The 21656-nt window shown below is 43.6% G+C and overlaps 2 protein-coding genes across 3 annotated transcripts in view; one reads left to right on the top strand and one right to left on the bottom strand.

Moving 5' to 3' along the window:
- Window positions 1-12024, top strand: part of apcdd1l (adenomatosis polyposis coli down-regulated 1-like) — a 12880-nt gene extending 856 nt beyond the window's left edge. Inside the window, exons 2-4 of the mRNA XM_030051641.1 lie at window positions 8726-8909; window positions 9122-9641; window positions 10477-12024. Of these exons, the coding sequence (XP_029907501.1) occupies window positions 8726-8909; window positions 9122-9641; window positions 10477-11244 (1472 nt within the window). The 3' untranslated portion in view covers window positions 11245-12024. The remainder of the gene's footprint in view (window positions 1-8725; window positions 8910-9121; window positions 9642-10476) is intronic.
- vapb (VAMP (vesicle-associated membrane protein)-associated protein B and C) overlaps window positions 357-21656 on the bottom strand; it is a 36725-nt gene continuing 15425 nt past the window's right edge. The window contains exons 5-7 of one of the 2 annotated variants that reach the window (XR_003928240.1): window positions 21280-21459; window positions 19271-19973; window positions 357-368 (exon numbers count right to left, since the gene is read on the bottom strand). Coding sequence is in view for 1 of the 2 variants with exons in the window: in XM_030051643.1 (XP_029907503.1) it covers window positions 19815-19973; window positions 21280-21459 (339 nt within the window). In the remaining variant the exon portion in view is untranslated. Of the gene's footprint in view, window positions 369-17295; window positions 19974-21279; window positions 21460-21656 lie in introns of those variants that run through there. The other variant, XM_030051643.1, reaches the window with a different exon arrangement.

Raw genomic sequence — 21656 nt, 5'->3', positions numbered from 1 at the left:
TTTTTTTCCCTCTTGTTTTGTTTGAGGAATCACATGAAAATGTCAACTTGCATCATAGTGTAAAACTTTCAGAATCTGATCTCAAACAATATTGCAACACATCAGGTCAGACCACTGCCAGTGTGAAAACAATGAGATAAACACTCTCTCATGTGAGAAATCAGCTGTGTTCCTGGTGATTTCCCTTAAGGAACATATGGCAGGACACAGAGACAAAAAGGAAAAGATTGTTAAAGATTATTAAAGATGATCTGCAAACGCTCCACGCTTGGATCCCTACTTTTAAAAACAAAAACACAAGCTGTGCTGACATTAGACTTATGAATAGGCAGTCTGTTTTCACGCTCTTTCTCTCTCTCTCTCTGTATCTTCAAAGCCTCAGCTGGATGTGCGGCCAGCAGAGGAGTCTTAAAAGAGCCCTGGTTGGTGCCTTTAAACAATGGTTCCCCAGGAGCAGGGAAGCGTGGCCCTGGAACTAATGTTGCCATTATGTTAATGGTTAGAATAACATGAGCCAGCCATTACTGACCCCACCTCAGGCTGCCGTGCGTAGCTGATTGTCCCGCCACTGCAGCCTTGGTCGGGGGAGCACAGCATTTTGGCCGTCACAGCTGGTTAGGGTGATGGTGGAGGGAGACAGACAAGAGGAGGCATCTGCCCAGTTTTAATCATCATCCTGCACCCCTCGCTGCCTGCCGCCTCCTCCCTCACTGCCTTGCTGCCTCAGTGGTAGACTGGTAGACTGGTATCTGTGAAGTGTTTTTCTTTTCCACCACTCGAGTCAAGTAGAGGAGACAGGGCCGGTTGAGTCACTGGCCCTCGACACAGGACAAAAAGGTTTAATCCGGACAGAGCCCTTACTTGAAATTAATTTCAGGGACTATGCATGATAACAAAGTGGAATTGTAAACATACAAATGAATGGGTTTGGACTACAAAATCTGTATTTAGATCAGTTATGACAGGTGTAATTTCTATGAAGGAAAAACTGTTTGTCAAGCTTCCCAGCTCAGTGTACTTTTTATTGACTGAGAGTTGACCAACAAAGCAATCTCAAAAAATATTGATTCCATATAGAGCCAGACTTTAGTTGCAACTCTGCTTGTCATCTTGCTGTAACTATGGCAACGGGTTCAATGTTTTGGCTGTATTTACATAAGACTTGTTGAACCCGAACTCTTTGATTTTTCAGCTACAGACACACTAGTCTTGGCAGAATGATGTCTCTGTTGTTTAAGTTTGTAAGATGAAAGTGAGTGATTTGTTGTGTGGAAGAGACCACAGCAAATATTGGCATAAGGTCTGGGGGATATTTCGATCAGAAAATGAATGAGCATGCCCTATCAGTATCTAATTTGACCATATGTTTTGAACAGAAAAAAAAACTTGATCCTATTCATTTCAATCAAGCCTTGGATGGTCCGTTCCTACTGGCGCCTTAATCATCCTGTTCCAATTTGAAACATTCATAAATTTATGCGAGACAGCCACTGGTTCCTCCAAAACATCTCTAAGCCAAGATTTTGGATTAAGGTGAAACCAATGTAATCTCAGCTCTAAAACATCAACGGACCATCAACTTTCTTTGTCTGCTATCTACATCTTGTCTGCCTCAGCTGTCCACCAAGGAGAGACACCACAGTGTGTGTCAGGTGCTATTACAATCAGGGATCCTCTCCGCCGTCTACAACTGTCTAATAGCCCCAAAATTAGACAGCGGAAAAAGTACAGATAGTCCACCCAGTGGCGCCTTATTAATTTCCAATCACTGTGGATGTACTTTTGTTCAAAAATTACATGTGGTGAAGTTGTGGCATTGCAAATAATTCATTGTGTCGGCAAGTAGAGCATTGAGAGACATCATAGCCCTGGTGTGTTTATAATTAAATGTTGCTGTGGTTATAATTACAGATGTAGGAGAATTGTCACGGTTAGGGTGATTTTTGGGGCAATGCAGATGGGCACCAATCCCAGCAATGTGAGACACGGTGTCAAAAATGTGCCCAAATGTTTTCTGGCAGTAGTGTGAGTCTGTGTGATTACACTGGCGATGTTGAAGCAGTGATTTGGGCAGTATTTCCTACTTGCCCAAAATGTTTCCTTGTGCATTACTGCCATCAGAGAAAGCAAATATTGTAACAACAGATGCCAGTGTAGCAGAGCTTAGACAGGATGGCTTGGATGCAGAAAGGTGTTGGTTGTCTGTAGATCAGGGCCAGAGACCGGTTGAGAAAATCTGTGTGGGGAAAGTGAGCGAGCAACGTTCTCTCTTCCGTCTCGATGTTTTTGTATATGCAAAGCAGCGGGACGGCGGTGTTAGTGCAGGAGGGGGACGTGTTGGCCTAATCCACTGGTTATTTTATTCATGGTCAGGTCGTGAGACACAGCAGGAGGAGCTGTGTGTTGTTGTTGTGTGAAGAGGAGCCAGAGTTTGCTAACCACAGTGGAACTGGCAGCAAGGTCCGCTTGGACAAACCCTCCAGATCCCTTGTCTAAATAAACGAGGCCGCCGGATTAACCAGCTTACACTGTGATGAAAAGACAACAGTAGTCGTCCATGTGCCGCCCCGGGGACCGAGGGATACTCCTGTCCTGGTCGGGGAGACTCCGATGAGAGCCTGGGGTGAAAGCTCACAACAGGAAGGGGGACTCGGGGTTACAATAACACAATAGACTCCATGTTCTTTGAAATCAACCTAAATCAACCTGACCTGCGCCTGACTTTCTTGTTTCCACAGGCGACAACATTGAAAGAAAGGGAGAGAGAGACAGATGAAGGTTCCTGTAGGAAACAGGCCTGAGAAAAATTGAATTTGAAAATATTTTTTGCGTTGTTTGTTTTAGCCTACTTTGAAGCCAAATAGGAGGGGTTTGCTACATTGAACCATACAGCTGAGCCAGAGGATCACAAGAACTGTATTTGACAATCACAGGAAAGTGAGTCAAAGACAAGTCACTGTTCTTTGTGTTGGCAAGTAAATCCAACACCACCTAAATCGTCTTGATGTGGCGAGCCCCACCCGATCTGGTTCTCTCTCCAGGTTAAATCAATGACCCATTATTACTTAAAAGGATGTACTATTTTTTGCATGCTTGCTCCAAGAATCATTGGAAAAACTTCAGCACTGAGGCAAGAAGAATGTATTTTTGTGGGGAATGGCTATAGCTGCACAGAATTTGAGTGAAAAAAAAAAATGTTATTTGTGGTCAGTAAAGTATTTGTATCCTATGTATGCGCCGGCTGTTGTTCACAGGCTAGAAATAAAAGCATCTGTGAATAAGCGAACTGCATACAATACATACATGGCCGGTCATATTTCGTGAGGTATTACGGCTAATGCTGTGAAAAAAAATGGATGATTTAGGGGGTTATTCTCCTGCACGGATGACGTGAAATCATTTTTATCCATCAATACGTGGGCGGTGAAATCCTTCCCATTAGAAAACCAATCCAGATATCTTATAAGACCAATCCAAAATCTGGAGGACAACTTAGCGGCACGGCGTGTCTGAAAAAGCAGCTGTGAACTGTGAATAAAGAGCAGGAGCCAACTAAACATGTGGAATGGATAAGATCTGTAGGCCGTGCAGTACCGTTTCATACTTCAGCTCACCCACCTCACCCAGCTCACACACACGCACACACACACACACACACACACACACACACACACACACACACACAAAGACATCTTATCATGTCCTCTGCATTTCATCTGTGCAACAGTGGAGCAACAGTGCAGCGTTAGTGCGAGACAGCAGGTAAAGTACTGCACTATCTATTTCTGGGCACTGGCATCCGCAGATATGTTTGGAGACAAGGGGAATGCATGCATGTTGATGGATATCCAGACACACACACGTGCATGCATGCAAACATCCTTCACCTCTGTGTTTGGGGTCACTGCAGTACATGAGGAAGCTTTACCCTACCCTGTACCCCTCCTCATCCTGGCCAACTTCTCCTCATCACCCACTGAAAGACACATACACAAAAAAAAGAAGCATAGAAGGAAAGAGGAAAAAAAGAGGGGAGGAACCTGAAATCCATCCAGGAGAAATGAGCCGTAAACATCAGGACTTTTTCATCAAGAGAACAGTAATCAGGGAGATGGGGGGTGGGTGAGGTAAGGTGGAGTGGGGCAGGGCTGGGCTGGGCCGGGACAGGCCGGGCTGGGCCGGGCCGGGCCAGGAGGGCACTGGCCTCACAGAAGCTATGTGTGAAGGGGGAAATTCAGAGAGAGTTAAGGGGGTTTTGTCCTGCAGCACTGATGCGGTGAGAGGGATTGGGAGATTAGAGTGAGACAGACAGTGGCTGTACAGTACACTGGGGCTGACCACACTCAGAAAGAAGAGAGTGGGGCCAAGTAGTTGAATGGTTCAGCATAGCCTTGTATTGATCCATCATTTCAAACAGTGCACCAATAATATTTTGCATGGCTATTTTTCACCATGCCTGCACCAATTTTGGAAAGTTTAGTGCAGCAAACTCCTTAAAAAACCTCAGTGAAGCGAGTTGAGAAGCTGACAGAGGTTTCTCTCTCTCTAATGAATTGCACAGGGGCTGGCGTAAACACTGAAGACACACACACACACACACACACTCACACAAGATGTGGGCCGTGAATGAAAAGTGGCTGGATCTAGCTCTTGTTTGCATAGGATAGCTCCAAAAAAGAGCAGTACATAAAACTGTATTTTGACTCTGGCACTGTGGATGAGACATGAGAGGAGAGTGAGAGCTGCCAAACCTTAATCACTAATGCAAACAAACAAACAGCACACAGCCTGGAGGTCCTTTATAAATGGCATCCCTTCTATAAATCAATGTCTCCAGTGTGTTTGTGAGCATGTGTGCATCATGCATGCACGTGTGTGTGTGAAAATGTGTGGAAACAACATGAATTTGGAAGCTCCTGGACAGGTAGATTACTTTGGCTGGTCATCAGACACACAGGCGATGCAGCAATGGCCCATGGCAGTGAAGGGCTGGTAGTGATGATAGGTTGACCATCCAGACCACACACAGGTCACAGGCTACTGCGCTGACCTCTTGTGGCAGAGTGATGTTATTACAGGAGGACAACCGCAAGTGTCATCACAGCCTGCTTGTGCAGGATGATATAGATGCTTGGTTTATTGCGGTAGAGACAGAGAGCGAGATGATGGGAGGTAATGCTAGAAATAGCTCTCGATTGCTCCCTAGCTGATGACGCATTAAGTCATTCTTTCATTGAGTTTTATTGCTCAAAATTATGTGCAATAGATTTGTAAAAGATGCACCCAGCATGTGGCCTGTCTTGGCTACAGCAAGGCCAGTGCAAATTCTGTCTGGGGGAAATGAGAGGGGCCCTAAGGGAGAAAATGATTGGGAGCCACAGCAAGGTTAGACTAATAATATTTCACTGCTTATGCAGGAAGTGAATGAACTAAAATAGTCCCCCATTTCCCCCAAATTGTGATGAGGCCTTGCTCCCTATTGAATATTATCATATGTCTCACAGTATTGTCTCACTTGTGGCCGGGGTAGTTTCTTTTGTAGAGGAATACTTTAAACCCCACGATGAGCAATTTTGTTTTACTAAGCTCTGTTTTTATGAGTGCTCTTTTAGTAAATGCAACCATATGTTTTACTGGAATGAGATCCAAGAAGGGAAAGGGCCTGAATGACAAGTGACCTCAAGAAACACTCTCAAGAAATGCTCTGGCAAAACAGAAACTCAAATATAACAACCCAAGCGATTCCACATCACATACTATACTTCTTGCCTCTCTTGTCCATTCATCGCGTTGTGTGTGAGTAAGTGCTTTGGCAACATGTTGCATACAGTTACAGAGGGGGCTAACACAAAACAGACCAATCGGATGACTCGTAAGGAGCAGTGGAAATTAATTAATCCTGATTAGTATTTCTGCTCTCAGTTCTTCCGTGGGAGCTCAGCTGAGTCCATCTGACCGGGTTCCCTCACCAGCTGCAGTGACACGCTGCATAAACAAACACATCACCGCATGGGGAAAATTGCAAACATGTTTCGACGCCTGCGACAGAAACAAAAGCATTACTCATATCAACAAAATGACATAAATCAAACCACTCGAAGGGCTAGAAATCTGCCTTGAATTGAAGTTTGTCTCTGTGGTGTATGACTTTATGCAGTTCAAACATCCTGTGCTGTACATATGCCTGTGTGTGTGTGTGTGTGTGTGTGTGTGTGTGTGTGTGTGTGTGCGTGTGTGTGCATCAGGTGGAGAGATGAGAGAGCTAAGGATGTGGCTGTGGCTGTGGTTGGCACATGGGAAGCAGTCCAACAGTCAGGGGAACAAAAAATATCCTCTCTTTGATACTGACAAGGTTAATAAACGCTGTCCAGTTAGGCTCACCATCAGAGCCTTTTAAGGACAAAGTCATGGGCAAGTAAACAAAACATTTTCCAATCAATGTCTCCCATTTCCCGGAGGCCTCTCTGCTCCATCTGCTCAACAGCGTTTCTGTGAATGAACAAAGTGATACGTGACTGAACGTACTTCAGGTTTAACCTGAGACTCAACCCCTGATCTACGATGAAAAGGAGTTTTGAAAAATGCAAAAGAAAAAGTATATTAGATTAGTGGACTCAACAGGAAATGTTCTACCCATGTACACGCCGAAAACTGGAGTGAAGGAAGTATATTTAACATAAGAAAGGCCTTTGAAAGTGGACCCAGAATATGTCTACATCCATTAACCACTGAAACACTGGGAGTCCCATTTCTGAGTTTGTCATTACAAATGCAAGCTTCATGGCAAACCTTTGATCAAACCCACAAAACTTTATTTCTAGGTTTCCAAAGTTCCCAAATTTATGTCACATGTTTGTACAAAATGGAAAACATGTTGTTGGTACCACTTTACAATAAGACTACCCTTAAAAAGGGTTTATGAATAGTTTATAATTATGTTATTATGTAGGTTGTAAGCACTTTATAAATCATTAGTAAACAATTGTAAGCAAGTTATAACACCATTTTCACACATCAGTGCAGGCTCGCAAGATCAAGTTACTGCTGCACTGCATCTGTTCTGTTAAACATTAGATCTTGCTATTTGCTTAGTTTATTTTCCATTCATCAGTCAGCCATCCTTGGTATCTGCATCAATGTATGAAAATTCTTTTACAGCTTGTTTTTAATTGATTATTAATGATTTATAAAACATTTACAGTCTAATTAATAGCCTAATTGTAAACCGTGCATAAACCCTTCATTAGGATAGTTATGTTGTAAAGTGGCACCATGCGGTGGTATCATTGGTACCAAATGGTACACTTTTTCCCCTAACTTTATAGCTATTTAAGGGTAACTTTAAGGGAAAATCAGAGTATGAAGGATTGAGCTATCTATCACAGGCCTATGCTGACTTCCAGTAAGCCCAAACAAAGAGAGAGAAAGTGAGAGAGAGAAAACTAGACAAGTGGAATAACAGAGATGAAGACAGAGTGTGAGGGGGAAAAAGCAAGGTTGATACATTGGCTTAATAATTAAAGTGAGTGAGAGGCAGACACAGCTTACGTGTGAGGAACAGCGTAGGATGGGAGAGAGAGGAAAAAAGTCCAAGTCAGAGAACCAATAGGAGAGGTGGAATCTGTGAGCACTCACACCACTTGCTTTTTGACATTTGTTTTGAGAGGATGAAACTGAGGCCATAATTTTCATCATACTCTCTCTCTCACACACACACACAGACACACACTGCCCAGACCTCAGTGGCTTTTCTCATGCTCCAGCCATCGGGCTGCAATCAGGGAATCCTCCAGCCTTTTGTCTGCTCTGAAACCAGATCGTAGATCTTGGCCTTGCCCTGTCAACAGTGAACACATCTCTGTGCAACAACAAGTGGATACACCAGAGTGTGTAGTTATGGCTAATGACAGGCAGAGAGACTGCAGATGTGCATGTGTCAGATCAATAAGTGTTATAGAATGAATAATGTTTTCATTTGGATTAACTGAACTGTCAGTTTTTGGGAAATCTTAAACAAGACCATTCATCATCACAAGTGTTTTTTTGAATCATATTATCAACAGATGTTTTTGGCAAGGTTGGCCCACCACTGTCAGTGACCCACCGTTTGCCTTGCTCTGATGACAGAGATGCAAAACATGATATACCGACAAACACAAGTGGGAATGAACAAGCATGCATTTAAACACACACACATTCATACATGCAGGTGTACATGTGCATACATACACACACACACACACACACACACACACACCTCCTGCTTTCCAAGGAGACCTAAAAACTGCGAGTGCAACTTGCAGCTGCAGGCTCACTGAAGTGACAAGCCAAAACCATCTGCATTGTGGCCAACGTCCTCCTTCAAAACTATGTATGGTTTCTATAGCACCCACTCACCACTCATTACATGGAAAATTTACAGAAATCACAGTCCTCAAACTGCTTGCAGTCAACCAGAATTTTGTTTAGCTGTAAAGAGGAGAAGGGGTGAATTTCCCCGCACAGCTATTATTTGTTCCCTTCACTCATGAAGGAGGCTGATAAGAATCTCTGAAACGAATATTTGTGCGTTCCTGTGCCTTATAAACATCACTGTATGGTCAAAATCAGCTTGTAAATCTAAATGAACTGTAATAGGGTCTTTGTGTCTGTGTTTATCTGATTGGAATACCAGATAATGATAAGGGAGCTTATTTACTGACTGTTTTCTGGCTTTCTCCTGTAGCCGTGCTTGTGGCTGGGACTGGGGGTAAACTATGGGAAGTCCCGACAGCACCCCTTACTTCCTCCTCCAACTACAGTGAGAGCCTTCAGTGGGAGCCCTACTGTCAGTACCACCACCTACAGGACAGAGTGAGAATCACGGCAGACATCCCCCCTAGACTGGAGGGCACTTGGGTGTCAACGAGGTAATTTTTTCTGCAAGTTGTCATATCAATCAAGCACAGTAACAGGATAAAAGTTTTGAAAGCAGTCACACTATGTGGAGCTCACATCAGCATAACCTTCTCCGCACATCGCTGCACATTCACATGCTTGTTTCTTTGGTTCTCACAACTCTCCCACACTGTTATCTTCTTTAATGGTTCAGGCATATCTGTCATGTCGCTGTTGTGTTTAGATGTGAGGTTCGGCCCGGCCCAGAGTTCCTGACCCGCTCCTACACTTTCCACCCCAGCCGTCAGTTCAGGCTCTTGCAGCACTACTACACCAACAGCGGCTGTGAGGACCCGGCCTACTCCCTGACTATCAGGGGGAAGCTGCGCCTGCGCCAGGCCTCGTGGATCACCCGCGGGGGTACTGAGGCTGAGCACCACCTCAGCAAGGTGGGCATTGTGGTCCACAGCCCTGGTGCCATGCAAAGGCTGGCAGCCCGCCTGCCTCCGGTCTGCGTGGGTCTAGCTATGGGTCGAATGGTGCCAGGGAGGATGTATGAGCTGTACAACTCCCGGGGCGGGAGGGCCTGTCTGGCCGCCCTGGGCTTCTCCATGATGGAGATGGGTCTGGTCAGGGTGGAGACCCAGCACAGCAACCATGGTGGGAAAGTCCAGGAGTTGTTCCTTGGGGATGTACACACCGACTGGACACAGAGGACTCACTACAGACCCACAGGGTATCAGCAGCCACTGCAGAACGCCATGGTGAGAATTGTCTGTGTGCTTTTGCTTTCAGTTCTTATTTAGCCAGGCAACTTGATGACAAACACATTCTCATGTACAGAAATAGCCTGGAGGACCAGTTGCACGGGGAGGGTGGGTCACACACTTTCTCACAGTCACACCAAAGGAGCTGCCCAGTATTACCACAGTCTCACACTGCAGGCCACTGAGCAGATCCACAGTATGGGGGCTGAGAGTGACTTGCTCAAGGACAATTAAACGGTAGTTTTTCAGAGCATGGATAATTTTTCTCCTCCTCTGCCCACATAAAGACAGTACATGGGGAACAGTTTACACTCTTCATAAGAAGTCCAAAGCGAAATATAGTTCAGGTGCAGTGGTTTCAAGAATATAGAAACTGTGAGGATAATGAAAGAATCACACACTGGTGGTCCCAGAGGAACAATCCAAAATGAGGGCCCACTGGTGCAAAAATAGATGGTTATACATGCAGCCACAACCTCTATGTACTACTGTGGACTTTCTGTTGGAGAACTGAAGCTGGTGTAAAACCATAACATCTCTCATTTGTACACTTTTTTATTTTTGACATTTTCACTTAATTGATAAGACTCATTCTGACATTTTTTAGTCACAATAAAATAAATGAAAAATGATGTTGTTTGTTGGTGGAAAAGTGTGCATTTAGTGGCTACCTCATTGTATACCTGTGACTTACATAAAGATTCCAACCATTTTTGAATTTATGACCCAAACCAATATCCTGTTTCAAAGGAAATACATGAAATGCAGGAAGAAAGCTGCTCTTTTATCATGACTTACTGAAACAAAACACACTCTCTTCCACCTCTTCCAGCACCACGTCCATCCCTGCCCGGTTTGTGCCCTGGTGTACCGCTCCTCGGAGCAGCGCCCCCCAGTGTTGCCCCGCATCCTTGCAGCCCCTCTGACCCTGGGAGGCCGCTGGGTCAGCCAGCGCTGTGAAGCCCGTCCTGCCGTCCTCTTCCTCACCCGAGACTTCACCTTCAATCCTGACCAGCACGCCTGGGAGGGCATCTACCGCCACTACTCCGACCCCACCTGCTCTCAGCCCACGTTCACCTTGACAGCGTCCGGGCACTACGCCCAGGGAAATCCGTCCATCAAGGTCTCAGGAGCCACTGAGTTCGTTTTCAAGGTCACCCAAGTGAGAGTTACAGCCTTGGAGGAGTCCACAGCTAAGGTGCTGAATGGGACGAGGCCGGGCAACTGTGGTCAGGCGGGCGGGTGGGAGGTCGGGGTGGAGCAGGACTTGACTCCCACAGATGGGTGCACGGTGCTGGGCATCAAACTGCCACACAAGGAGTATGAGCTCTTCAAGATCGAGCTGAACCACAAGAAACACCCGCTGCTGTTCATTGGAGAGAGGCCAACCGACGGCTCCAGCCCCGACCGACCACAGAGGAGGCCCACTTCCTTCCAGGCTCCTATGGTGCTTTGCAGCGGCGGGGAGACGTTGCCCTCACATCATCACGCTTCTAACAGCAAGCAAGTGCAGCTAGCAGTCAGCGGGACGGAGAGGTTGGCACAGGTGGCACTACTGCTGCTGGGATGTGTGCTGTGCAGCTGGCTCTGTGTTTACTAGAGACAAATTTAGACTTTACTAAAGCCGTTGATGGACACTGTCTTTCTGGCAGCTTTCTCTCACTCTTCTTTGATATATTATTGAACACATGACTGGTCAAGAAAATGGTCAAATGGTCAAAGAAAGAAAAAGAATTTCCAAGACTTACAGGAGATCTGAATGATTTCTCCAACCTGGTTGCTAAGGTGGATTTCTAAATGGCGTTCTTCACCTCTGATTGTATTATTATGCTGTTTGTAGGTTCACTTCAATGACTCCTATTTCAATAGTGTATGTTCAATTTCCATCATTTCAATATGTAAAAATGTAATTCTTTTGATGCTTTTGTATAATGAACAGTCAAAACAGGTATTCTTGCTTTACGGAGATGAGTTCCTTTAAGATTCCCTCTCTGAGCAAACGCTGTAGGTTTTCCACTAACGCTATTGTAAAACGGCATCACAGTGCTGCAGTGTGGGCTGGTTATTTCCACATCCAACTGCAAGCGATGGACATTCCAGAGGAGTTCATATGTGAGCTCAGCCAGCCAAGATGCAGTATAAGTCAAGCACTTTGTACAGAACATTGTTTTCTCACCATACAGACATGAGGGAAACCACAAAACTACAAAATGTGTAATCAAGACTGTAATAGCTAACATCCTCACTGGTCAAATCCCACTGTATTATAAAATGTTCCGCTTACAGCTCAGCCGTATTTGATATATTCCTCTTCTAATTATGTACAGGATTTCTTCTTTTTCATGCATTACTCCTGATTAACCTACTTGTCTATTGACAGCCCATCTAAAGAAACCTGTTCTCAAATAAATATTTATTTTAACCATTTATACCGAGTAATTTTGATAAGGATAAAGGAAGATTTTGGTGTATTATTTTTAATTGAAGTTTGTAGAACTAGTTGTTCTCTATATGGCTATTAAAAATGGCTTTTCATAACATTGTGTGTTCAATTTTCTAAGTAATTTCCAGGGGTTGGTTTTAAATATGGTGCAGCCTTTGGAAAACGGATGAAAGTTGGCTCCTCAAGTCTCCAAAGCATGCTGTGCCTACATGTTTTATTGCGAGGATGAAACAGGAATTCTGGCCTGCAGGATCAGCGAGCAACCAAGGGCTGGAGTTTGTCTTCTCTGGTGTTCATACTGTGGTCTGATTCAAAGCCCAGATCGTTGGTAAGCGTACTGCCATTTGATAAATAACTGTCATATGGCTCACACATTACACAAGGCATTCCGGAGTGGGTCCAACTGCTGAAAACACACAGACGGATATCTGAATGGATGCTCAGTATATCATTAGAATACACAGCCATCAAGCAACAAAATACATTTCACAGTTGCTCAGACGGTAAATGAGCTGAGAGGAGCTGCTGTTAGAAGACAGGCGGGACCAGCAGAGGAACGCCGCATATAGCTGTTCATTGTCAAATCAGCTCACAGAGAAGCCCGAGCTCCAGCCTCTCAGTGTTATGACTGAAACCAGTGGGGCATCATGTTCCACATGGAGATATCCCCCATTTGTTAAATGTTGACACCTGCTTTTGCAAAATGACTGCCGGCATCTAAGTTCAACTCAATATGGGACATCACTGAAGCTGCCAGCAATATTATGACCTTTACTTACACAATAGTTTCACTTTAAATAAATATTCTGCATATTTGAAACATTGAGGAATAAAAATGAGTTATGTTTTTATGGGTGTTTTTTTCCCCCAAAAAACTGGACACGCAGCACTTTGGAATGAAACTTTTCAATTAACATTAGACCATCCTTCATTTTACTCATCGTTAGAACAGGGAAATGAGGGGGAAGAAAGCGTGGTTTCCAAGAAAAGTAAAATTAAGGCAAAAATTATGTTAGTTGGATCTCTAGTTTTGAACAAGGAGGGACAAAGAGAGAGAGCGAGAGAAGGAGAGAGAGAGAGTCCTTTCCAGGGGCTACATACTGTTCCTATTAACTCCTGCGAGAATGGTGATGGCAGCTGCTAGCCCCATGAGGTCATCCTTTGGGGTTAAGCAAGTGTACTTCAGGCTTGGATAGAGAATATATATATGTATATTTATGTATAGGGAGAGAAAGCGATGAGGAGAGAAAAGAGGGCCCAGAGTTAGATGAATGGCATTTATCTGTGCACTAATGTGGAGGATCTGTCATTAAATGGACTCCAAAGCTGGTTGAATCCTCCCCTGCTTGTGCACTGGAGATGACTGGGTGGTGATGACTGAGGGAGGGGGCAGCACAGTTTTTCATAGTCTGTTTGCGGTTTCTGTTGCATGCCATAAAGTATAGACCTGTCAGGCAGAGCGGGGCGCAGGGGCAAACCTGTAAGCAATCATGCCTGGTGGCTCGTTAAAGGCATCCGTTCGATAGAAAATTATAAAACGCTGCTCCAGTTTTGGTGAACCAACGGAAAAGCGAGCGTGCCTGCCTCCAGGATGGGTTTAAACTGGGCTACCGGTGTCACGCTTTGAGGAACCTAAAGACAGTTGTCGACAGTTGAGCTTCTACAGACAAGCTCTGTCCTTGTGTCATTTTAGCGGTCCAGATGCATGATGGGCATGAATACCTAAGATTGTGCGATATAATTTCAAGTAGCCCCATTACATGACTTCATATTTCCATCACAAGCCACCAAAAGCAACACAGGAACTGAGGGAATCTCCACAGATCACATGTAGTCATACATGAGCAAATTGGCCAAACTTCCATCACTGTGTAAGCGGCCGAGTCGCTAAAGCCTAGAAATTAAATTTGTGTCACTTTAGTTGCCAAGAAACAATTTGGTTTCAAACTAGAAATAGACTCCAGAATAGTTTTGAGATTTCACATGATATATTTTTACATCAAGCCAGCAACAAATGCGATGCAGAAATTGCGGGAACCTCTACAGAGCCGCAAACCGTCACATGCAACCAAAAAGGGCCAAACTATCCTCTGTGTGAAGTTCACATCTCTCACACACACACTGCCACCATGCCAAATGTGCGATTAGTTTTCAGCTGAGGTAAGAGATATTTGTATAAGTCCCTTTTTTGGGGGGTAAATTTCTGTTCTCTGAAGTGGAATCAGTATGACTCGTATTTTCAACATGACTGTAGGAAAAGAATGCTTCTATAGAATGAAAAAAAGGAAAACAAAACAAGCCCTAAGCAGTTTCCTTTCAGCAAAACTGAGTTTCCAAACCACAAACAGTTTGGTGGCTTAGTCTGACAAATGTTCTGGTAAGAGAAAGACCCAGCGCTGCCTTTGGACTCTATAGAAAATACAGCAGAGGTATGCTTCCCTCTCCTGTCTTCTGTCTTCCCATAAAAATCTATTATGCAGTAAAGGCACACACACATGCCCGCGCACACACACCATGACATCACTGCAGTAGTACGGATAACTTCCAAATTGGCTTTCGCTCGTACTCATTCAAATTTCAAGCTCTGTTAAGAAAATCCCATTATTTCCATAAGAATATGAGCTGCAGCTGCCCCATAAAAGATAACATCAGCCTTCGGTTGGCGGGCTGAGCTGAGACAAATGAGTTCCTATTAAAAAAAGTGCACTCCTCTTGGCTCTGAGACAAACGAACAAACCCTGTGTTGTTTGCCCACAGAGCTGAAGCAGGGGGCAGAAACTGCACTCTCCTGCTTGATCGGGTGCCAGACAAACACAAACAGGCTCCCGCTGCCATGACCTCATGCTTATCTGGAGAAAGGGGGCATGATGTTCGGCTACACTCAACCGACTACTACGTCCCACCACAATACCGCATTCCAGTCCGTTCTTTTCGTTTTGTTAAAGCTGACTCCTCATCTGTCAGGATGCCCCAGATCCCTGCACAGCCATCAGTCCTAATCTATTCCTTTCGTCCCTCTTGCAACACATCCTTGAGTAGAAAAACATTATAGATGGACAGCAACTTGCAACATTCCAGTACGTGAGACAACCTTTCTAGCATACATGTTGCCTGGGGACGTATTTTGACAGAGGCGTCCCCGGAGGAGCTATCCATCAGTTCTGGTGGCTTGTTAAATCAGGTCATGTTTCTGCGCGAAGGTTAAGATCACACAAATGACTGAAAAGGTTATTGCTGGAGAGAGCTGCCACAGGGCTGTTCTCCCAGACTGCACCGCTGTCTGCCAGTTGTCACGCCTCCAACTTTTCTGGCACGCTGCACGTCCTATTCAAACAGTTACGGCCCCAAAACTCTTACATGGACCTCTTGGCTTGGCCGTGCGTAAGGACTAAGTAGAAAATTTGCAAGATATTTGGCTTATCAATGTGCCAAACAACTCTGCCTTGAAGGGTATTCAGTGCTGCACTTGTTGAGGTTTGAGAGGGAAAATAAATGAAGGGACTACATAATACAAATTTCTTGAAAAAAAAAAAAAAAAAAAACAACTGTTGATGAGGAAGATGATGGATTGTTTTCTCTCTAAATAACAGTGTAAAACAATACTCATCACTTTGCCAGAAGTAATTATAGCACACAGTTAACACCAAGAACTTTTTCTGAGGGGGGCTTGATGCATAGTTGAATGCAATGAACTCGGGCTGCAATGTTTTATGTTTTCCAGCTTCGAAACGCAGCCAAACATCAGGTTTATTGTACAGACCTCAATGAGGACCAGATCCATGGAAAGGCAGTGTGGGAGAGTAGCAGAACGGTTTAAGATCACTCGCAACCTCTGTACAGACGATGAAAAAACAAAACAAAATAATAAAAAAAATAACCTGTAGCCTCTGGAACACATCCAGTCAAAGGGTCATAGGTCAGTATCTGATGTGGTTGTCTTGTGATCATTGTTGTCACCATCAGTTCAGGGTAGGGCAGGATAAAGTTAAGAAAAAGTTAATGTTGACTCATTAATATCCCATTTTGTTTTTCTGGTTAGCTCTCGTGTGCTTACACTTCTTCCATCTCTCTCCTTGGCTCTTACTTTCTCCTCCTTTCTAACAGCAATACTCATCTGACCATTACAATTGGTTGCTTGTAATTTTTCATTCAGTAAATACGGTTAATTCTGCCTTTGCACTTTGAGTCACTCTGGATAGAAGAATATCGACTAAATCTCTGTAATGCCAGACATTCAGCCACATGGGATCTTGGCCAACAGTTTTACACACAGCACCTAAGAGTGGTACAGTTCAGCATGTTGTAGAAATTAGCTGTGTATCTGAAAGCCAATGAGGCAACACGTCAGTCAGCTAGCTGCTGTTTGAGGTTTAGGATTTGGTTTACACTTGGACATTTTAATAACAGCAATATTAAGACATTTTAACGTCAGTTGCTGACTCTATGACCTCTTGTTCAGGTGAGTGGCAAACCCCAGGACCCCTGAATAATTTTCACTCCTCCAGTATTTTGAAACATTCCTTTGTGATTTACCTTGGAAATGGAATATTTCCCAACTGAACGTAAAAATGTAAATTAATATTGGTTAGTTTCCACCGTTGAGCATCCAGCTGTGTCTTAGCATGGCCAAGCCAAACAGCTGAGGAGCTACCGGGCCCAGGTGCACACCGGGGAGTTCCTGACAGAAACTCTTCCAGCAGTTCTGCTCTGCTGCATCCACCACAAGGTGCAGACAGAAACACTGTCTGGTTGTTAGATACAATAACACTGGATGAATCAACATGGTTTTATTCAACACCACAGCTAAGGCTGTAAAATACAAGGGGCAATTAATTATCTGCCAGGTATATATTTTAAGACTTTTATCCCTCTGCAAATTACGCTGCGGCCAAATGACGTAAAGGGGCAATAACTAACGAGACAATATGGCTGCTGGTCTCAGTTGTGTCTGTGGCTGCGAGGTAAGTGCTACTTGCAGACTGGTGTAGTTTTCAGCCTGACAGCCTGCAGTTATTTTGTGAGAGGGAGAGTGCTGCCCTTACACTCTCATCCTCTGGAGACAGTAATGAGACAAACAAACACCAAACACAACACAAATTAGCTTTGCCCTGTGACACACTACAGAAACAGACTGGCTAGAATGGCTGTGTTTTGTGACTGGATATGTATAAATGTGAGTCTGATAAACACACAGGAAAGGACGTCACACAGAGTTAGGTAGGGGCTTTATTCATTTAATTTATTAAGATGCTACATCGTCCAACCAAGTTGGGTTGTTTTTATACACCAGAGAGACTACTTGACTAGGAATATTAATCTTCTTCTCAGATAGACTTATTTATTTATATACATACAAAACAGTTGCCCAACTGCTTACATTGATCACTGTGATGGTCAGAGACTCCAGGATAGGTCAGTGTAGTGTTTACAACCAGGCCTTGATCAACTAGTATTTATAGATAATTCTTGCTAGGTGTTTAACCACACTTGGAGTACCAAACAGGTAGGGTTTACTATAACCAGATCATTTAAACAGGGGTAAGGTAAATTTTCAATCACAGAAAATTACATAAAATTTTCTAAATGTTTTAAAACACTTTCCTGCCCTATCATTGTATAAAACTTTGTGATCATTATTTTATCATCCTATGAGGCAAATCCCATCCACCTGGCACTCCAAGCAGGTTAAACAAAATGCTACAAATTATTTTTTAAGTACTATTTGACCCAGGTCTGATCACAACCCAAGATGGGACTGTAGCTCAGGTCTGCTCTGCCCTCCCTCTAAGCAGCAAGTCATCCTCAACCCAACAACTTTACAGAGATACAGTAGAAATACACGCTGCTATTTTTATTTCTTACCCTCCACTCCATTCAATACATGAAGATACGGTGGATTTTATTCATTTTTCTTTCAGTTATATATACTTCTCCCTCTCCCCATCCCTCACTCATCACAGGTAGATACAGTAGGATACAATATGCCCAGCTTCTCTGTCAGATAATGCTAAACTCCTCAGCTCTGAGCTGTCATCGGCAATTTTGTCTTTTCCTTAATATGCAAAATGTGAGATGAAACAATTTGAGAACATTTTTTTATTTTTGACAAAACCCTTGGCTCGAAAACAGTACAATGTCATTATGTGGTCCCTTAAGGATATAGCTAGGTTGTTACGTGTTTTTCCCCCTTGCTTGTAAAACGAAAAATGCAAACTAAAATGATGTCTATGTTGCAGGGAGTTCAAAGGAAAGACACCCTTTTAACCTTAAGTGCATTAAACTGAACACAACTTCAAATGCAGTGAGGATATAACGTTAATAATCAATGGATAAATGCAAAACAAACACCAAAACTGTACAAACTGCTGAACAAGGCAGCTTGAAACACTCAAATGATCTCAGACATACATTTGCCTTTACATAGCAGAATGTCAACAAATGTATGGCTCAGTAGGAAAATATGACAAAAGAAAAAGAGCAGGAAAAGACCAATGTCCCTTTCTTTAGGACACAGTCTGCAATTCCAACAGCAGTGTCGCACCTTGGTGTAGCTGAAGCTGTTGATGGAAACATAAAATCACTTGCCTCTACATGCATCTTCTGTCCATTTGTGCTCTCTTGCTATTTAACTACATATATTTCCTTCTTGGCCCGAGAATAACTTGCCCAAACAGGTCACAAGGCAAGGCTTATATCCAAAGAACATTTACATAAATGATCCGATCCTACCAATCTGGAGCTCATTTTAGTTAGCTGCAATATTCTTAAATGCTTGAATTTCAACAAGAAATTGTTAAAATCATAAAAATGCAATAAAACAAAACAGAGAGAGAAAAATCATAAAATTGAGTTGTGCAAACCTACAGCCAAAAAGACGTATTATTATCACAATGATAAAAGCAATTAAATTAGATTCAAAAGTCCAAATCCAACACTCTCTGTGGACGCATGCAATCAAGCATCTTCTCTGCCAACTGGGAAACTGGTGAGCAGTGAGTGACAAGGGAAGGGGATAAGGTAGTGTGGGTCACTTGAAAAAGGAAAAGATGGAAGAAAATACCTAGGGTATTGTGTGTGTTATATTGATCAAAGTTGTTCTCCAATCAAAGACAAGCCGGTCTATACAAAGCCTCTGATTGGAGGAGTCAGTTTGGTTGACAATAGCCCTGTGTGTAACCCCTACCCTCTCTCTGGTAAATCCCTTCCTTAAAGGGGGTTTAGCTGGAAGGAACACGGCAAACCTGGATATACTGTACAGTAGGGGGATTACATATACATATACATAGGCTCTGGCCTCCGTCACTTAGAAAAAAACAATACGCTAAAATGACATTCACACAATGCAAACTGACTCAATCGCACCACTACTACCTTGCTGGAGTTAGAAAATCCATTGGTCTAAATCACTAGCATTAACTCGTGTTTCCATAACCTCCCACCCTCAAAACTAGTCATCTGTATACATGAAACTTTGGGAAGAGGGCCAGAATGATTATGTAATGATTACATAGAGGCAAGACCTGTAACAGTTGGTTTGTTCATAAGATGAAGAATTCATTATTCTTTTTCTCATACATTTCCTTTGAAATTTTTACATAAATGAGACTGAATCAAAACTAGTACCACCCCCCACCCAGCTGATATGGCATTTCTGATCCAAAACCCCGGATCCCGTGTTTGTTTCATTCCCCACAAGCATGCTGCGGCCGACCAAACTGCACTGCCCTCTACAAGACCAACTTGCCCACGATGATGCCCACCACAAAGAAGAGCACGATGAGGGCCACCATGCGGGCGCTCAACCCCTCTTCTTTCACCACACCAACTGAGGAGGAGTGCTGAGATGACATCACGTTGCTCTTCCTCATCCGCAGACCATCATCCTCCTGAGATGGGGAGAGGGAGACAGAAAAATGATGAAAGGAGGCAAAGGAAGGGAGCAGGGTAAAAGAAATGAGAAAATGGATAAGAAGTCAGTCAGTCAGTGTGAGGAGACGAAGGGGTGTGGTAGTGGTACAAGAGTGAAATACAAAAAGGATAATTGAAGTGAAAGAGAAAAACAGACGGTCACATAAGATGAGGATAACACAGGGAGATGGTCAGTGTATCAATCAGTCAGTAGATAAGGCTGCATTCATTCATTAATTCAAAGAAATGGGATATGCTTAAATCTCCATTTGACCCAATCCCCTGAAGACTGCAAAAGGCGCCAGGCTTTCACACACTTCATTTCCCAGCAGCGGGTGGGGGGTGGGGGCTCTCTGTTAGTTTAATCTCAGCTGCAGGAGCGGCCAACACTCGTTCTGCCTCTGGCAACAACTTAAAGGGGAGGTGGTGGTGTTTTGGGGGGGTGGGGTGGGGGGGGACTCCTCTCACTTGGCTGTCTGTGATGTGCGTGTGTATATATATATATATGCACGTGTGTGCACGCTCATGTTTGTGTCTATGCATGACTCATCGCCAACCAACCCTTTAAAAGTACATTTTTAACCCTGCTTCAATGATCATTGTGATTGATGGCATATTCATTGATGGGCAAAACTGCCTTATGAATTTCGGACTCAGGGTCTGCCATTGATTATTTCAACCCAAAACCTCAATCTTGAGTTGACTGTCTCTATTCAAAGTTGGGGAGCAAAGGGGAGGAGGATACCACAAAATAATTTGGAAGTACCAGTTTTTGAGTCAACTTTCCATTTAATTAGCTTATCTTGATTGTGAATATGGTTTAATGCAAACATAGAAATGACTCTACATTCAGTGATGTTAGCTGCAAAATTTGATTAGATGTGGGGAGTTTTCTTCTTGCATGCATAAGAATTAGATTTCCCGACCTAAGACTCAGAGGTTGAACCATGTGTTAAAAGCTGCATCTTAAATGATATTGAGCACTGCTGTAAGGACGTATGACTTGTATCCAATACCTTCCCTAATTGTGTTCTGTATATGTGACCAAGCAGTGTCTTTTCTGCTGGTTTTCATCTTCGGTTTATTTTGTTTTGTTACTCATTTCATAAGACTTTTATAGACCGTTATGAATGTATCAAACTACACTTGTTGCACACCTTGTATTTCCTGTTTAACTATGGTGATACCTGCAATGCACCTTTTGGAACACTATCAAGTTGGAAAATCAAGTTAAAATGGAAAAAAGTAAAGAGCTGAGTCTCATCCTTGAGTCATCTCACCCACCCTTATTTGTTTGTTTTCTTCCCGTAGCCTCTGAGCCTCCATCTGCAGCCTCTTACACTCCTCCATGATCTTCTTCACCTCCCCGTCATCGAGGGTGGAGCTCATGGACTTCATAGACAGTGTGCAGGACTCCGACTTCAGCAGGCTGGGAGACACCATCTTGTTGGACTCCATGTCATGCTATCAGTGAGTTAGAGAGGGTCGAGTTATACAGGATGAGTGGACTGTTGCTGTTGATAAAATCGGCAATTCTGACCCAAGACCTGGCTGGCATAGATGCAGGACAGCTGCTGATATAAGCAGATATGCATATCCTAGATAGAGCGTACAACAACATGCATGTGCACACAGGCACACAAAAATACATACACAGTCAT

This window comes from Myripristis murdjan, chromosome 5, assembly GCF_902150065.1.
Source record: "Myripristis murdjan chromosome 5, fMyrMur1.1, whole genome shotgun sequence".
Classification (NCBI taxonomy): Eukaryota; Metazoa; Chordata; class Actinopteri; order Holocentriformes; family Holocentridae; genus Myripristis; species Myripristis murdjan.
This window is presented reverse-complemented; position numbering and strand designations above follow the sequence as displayed.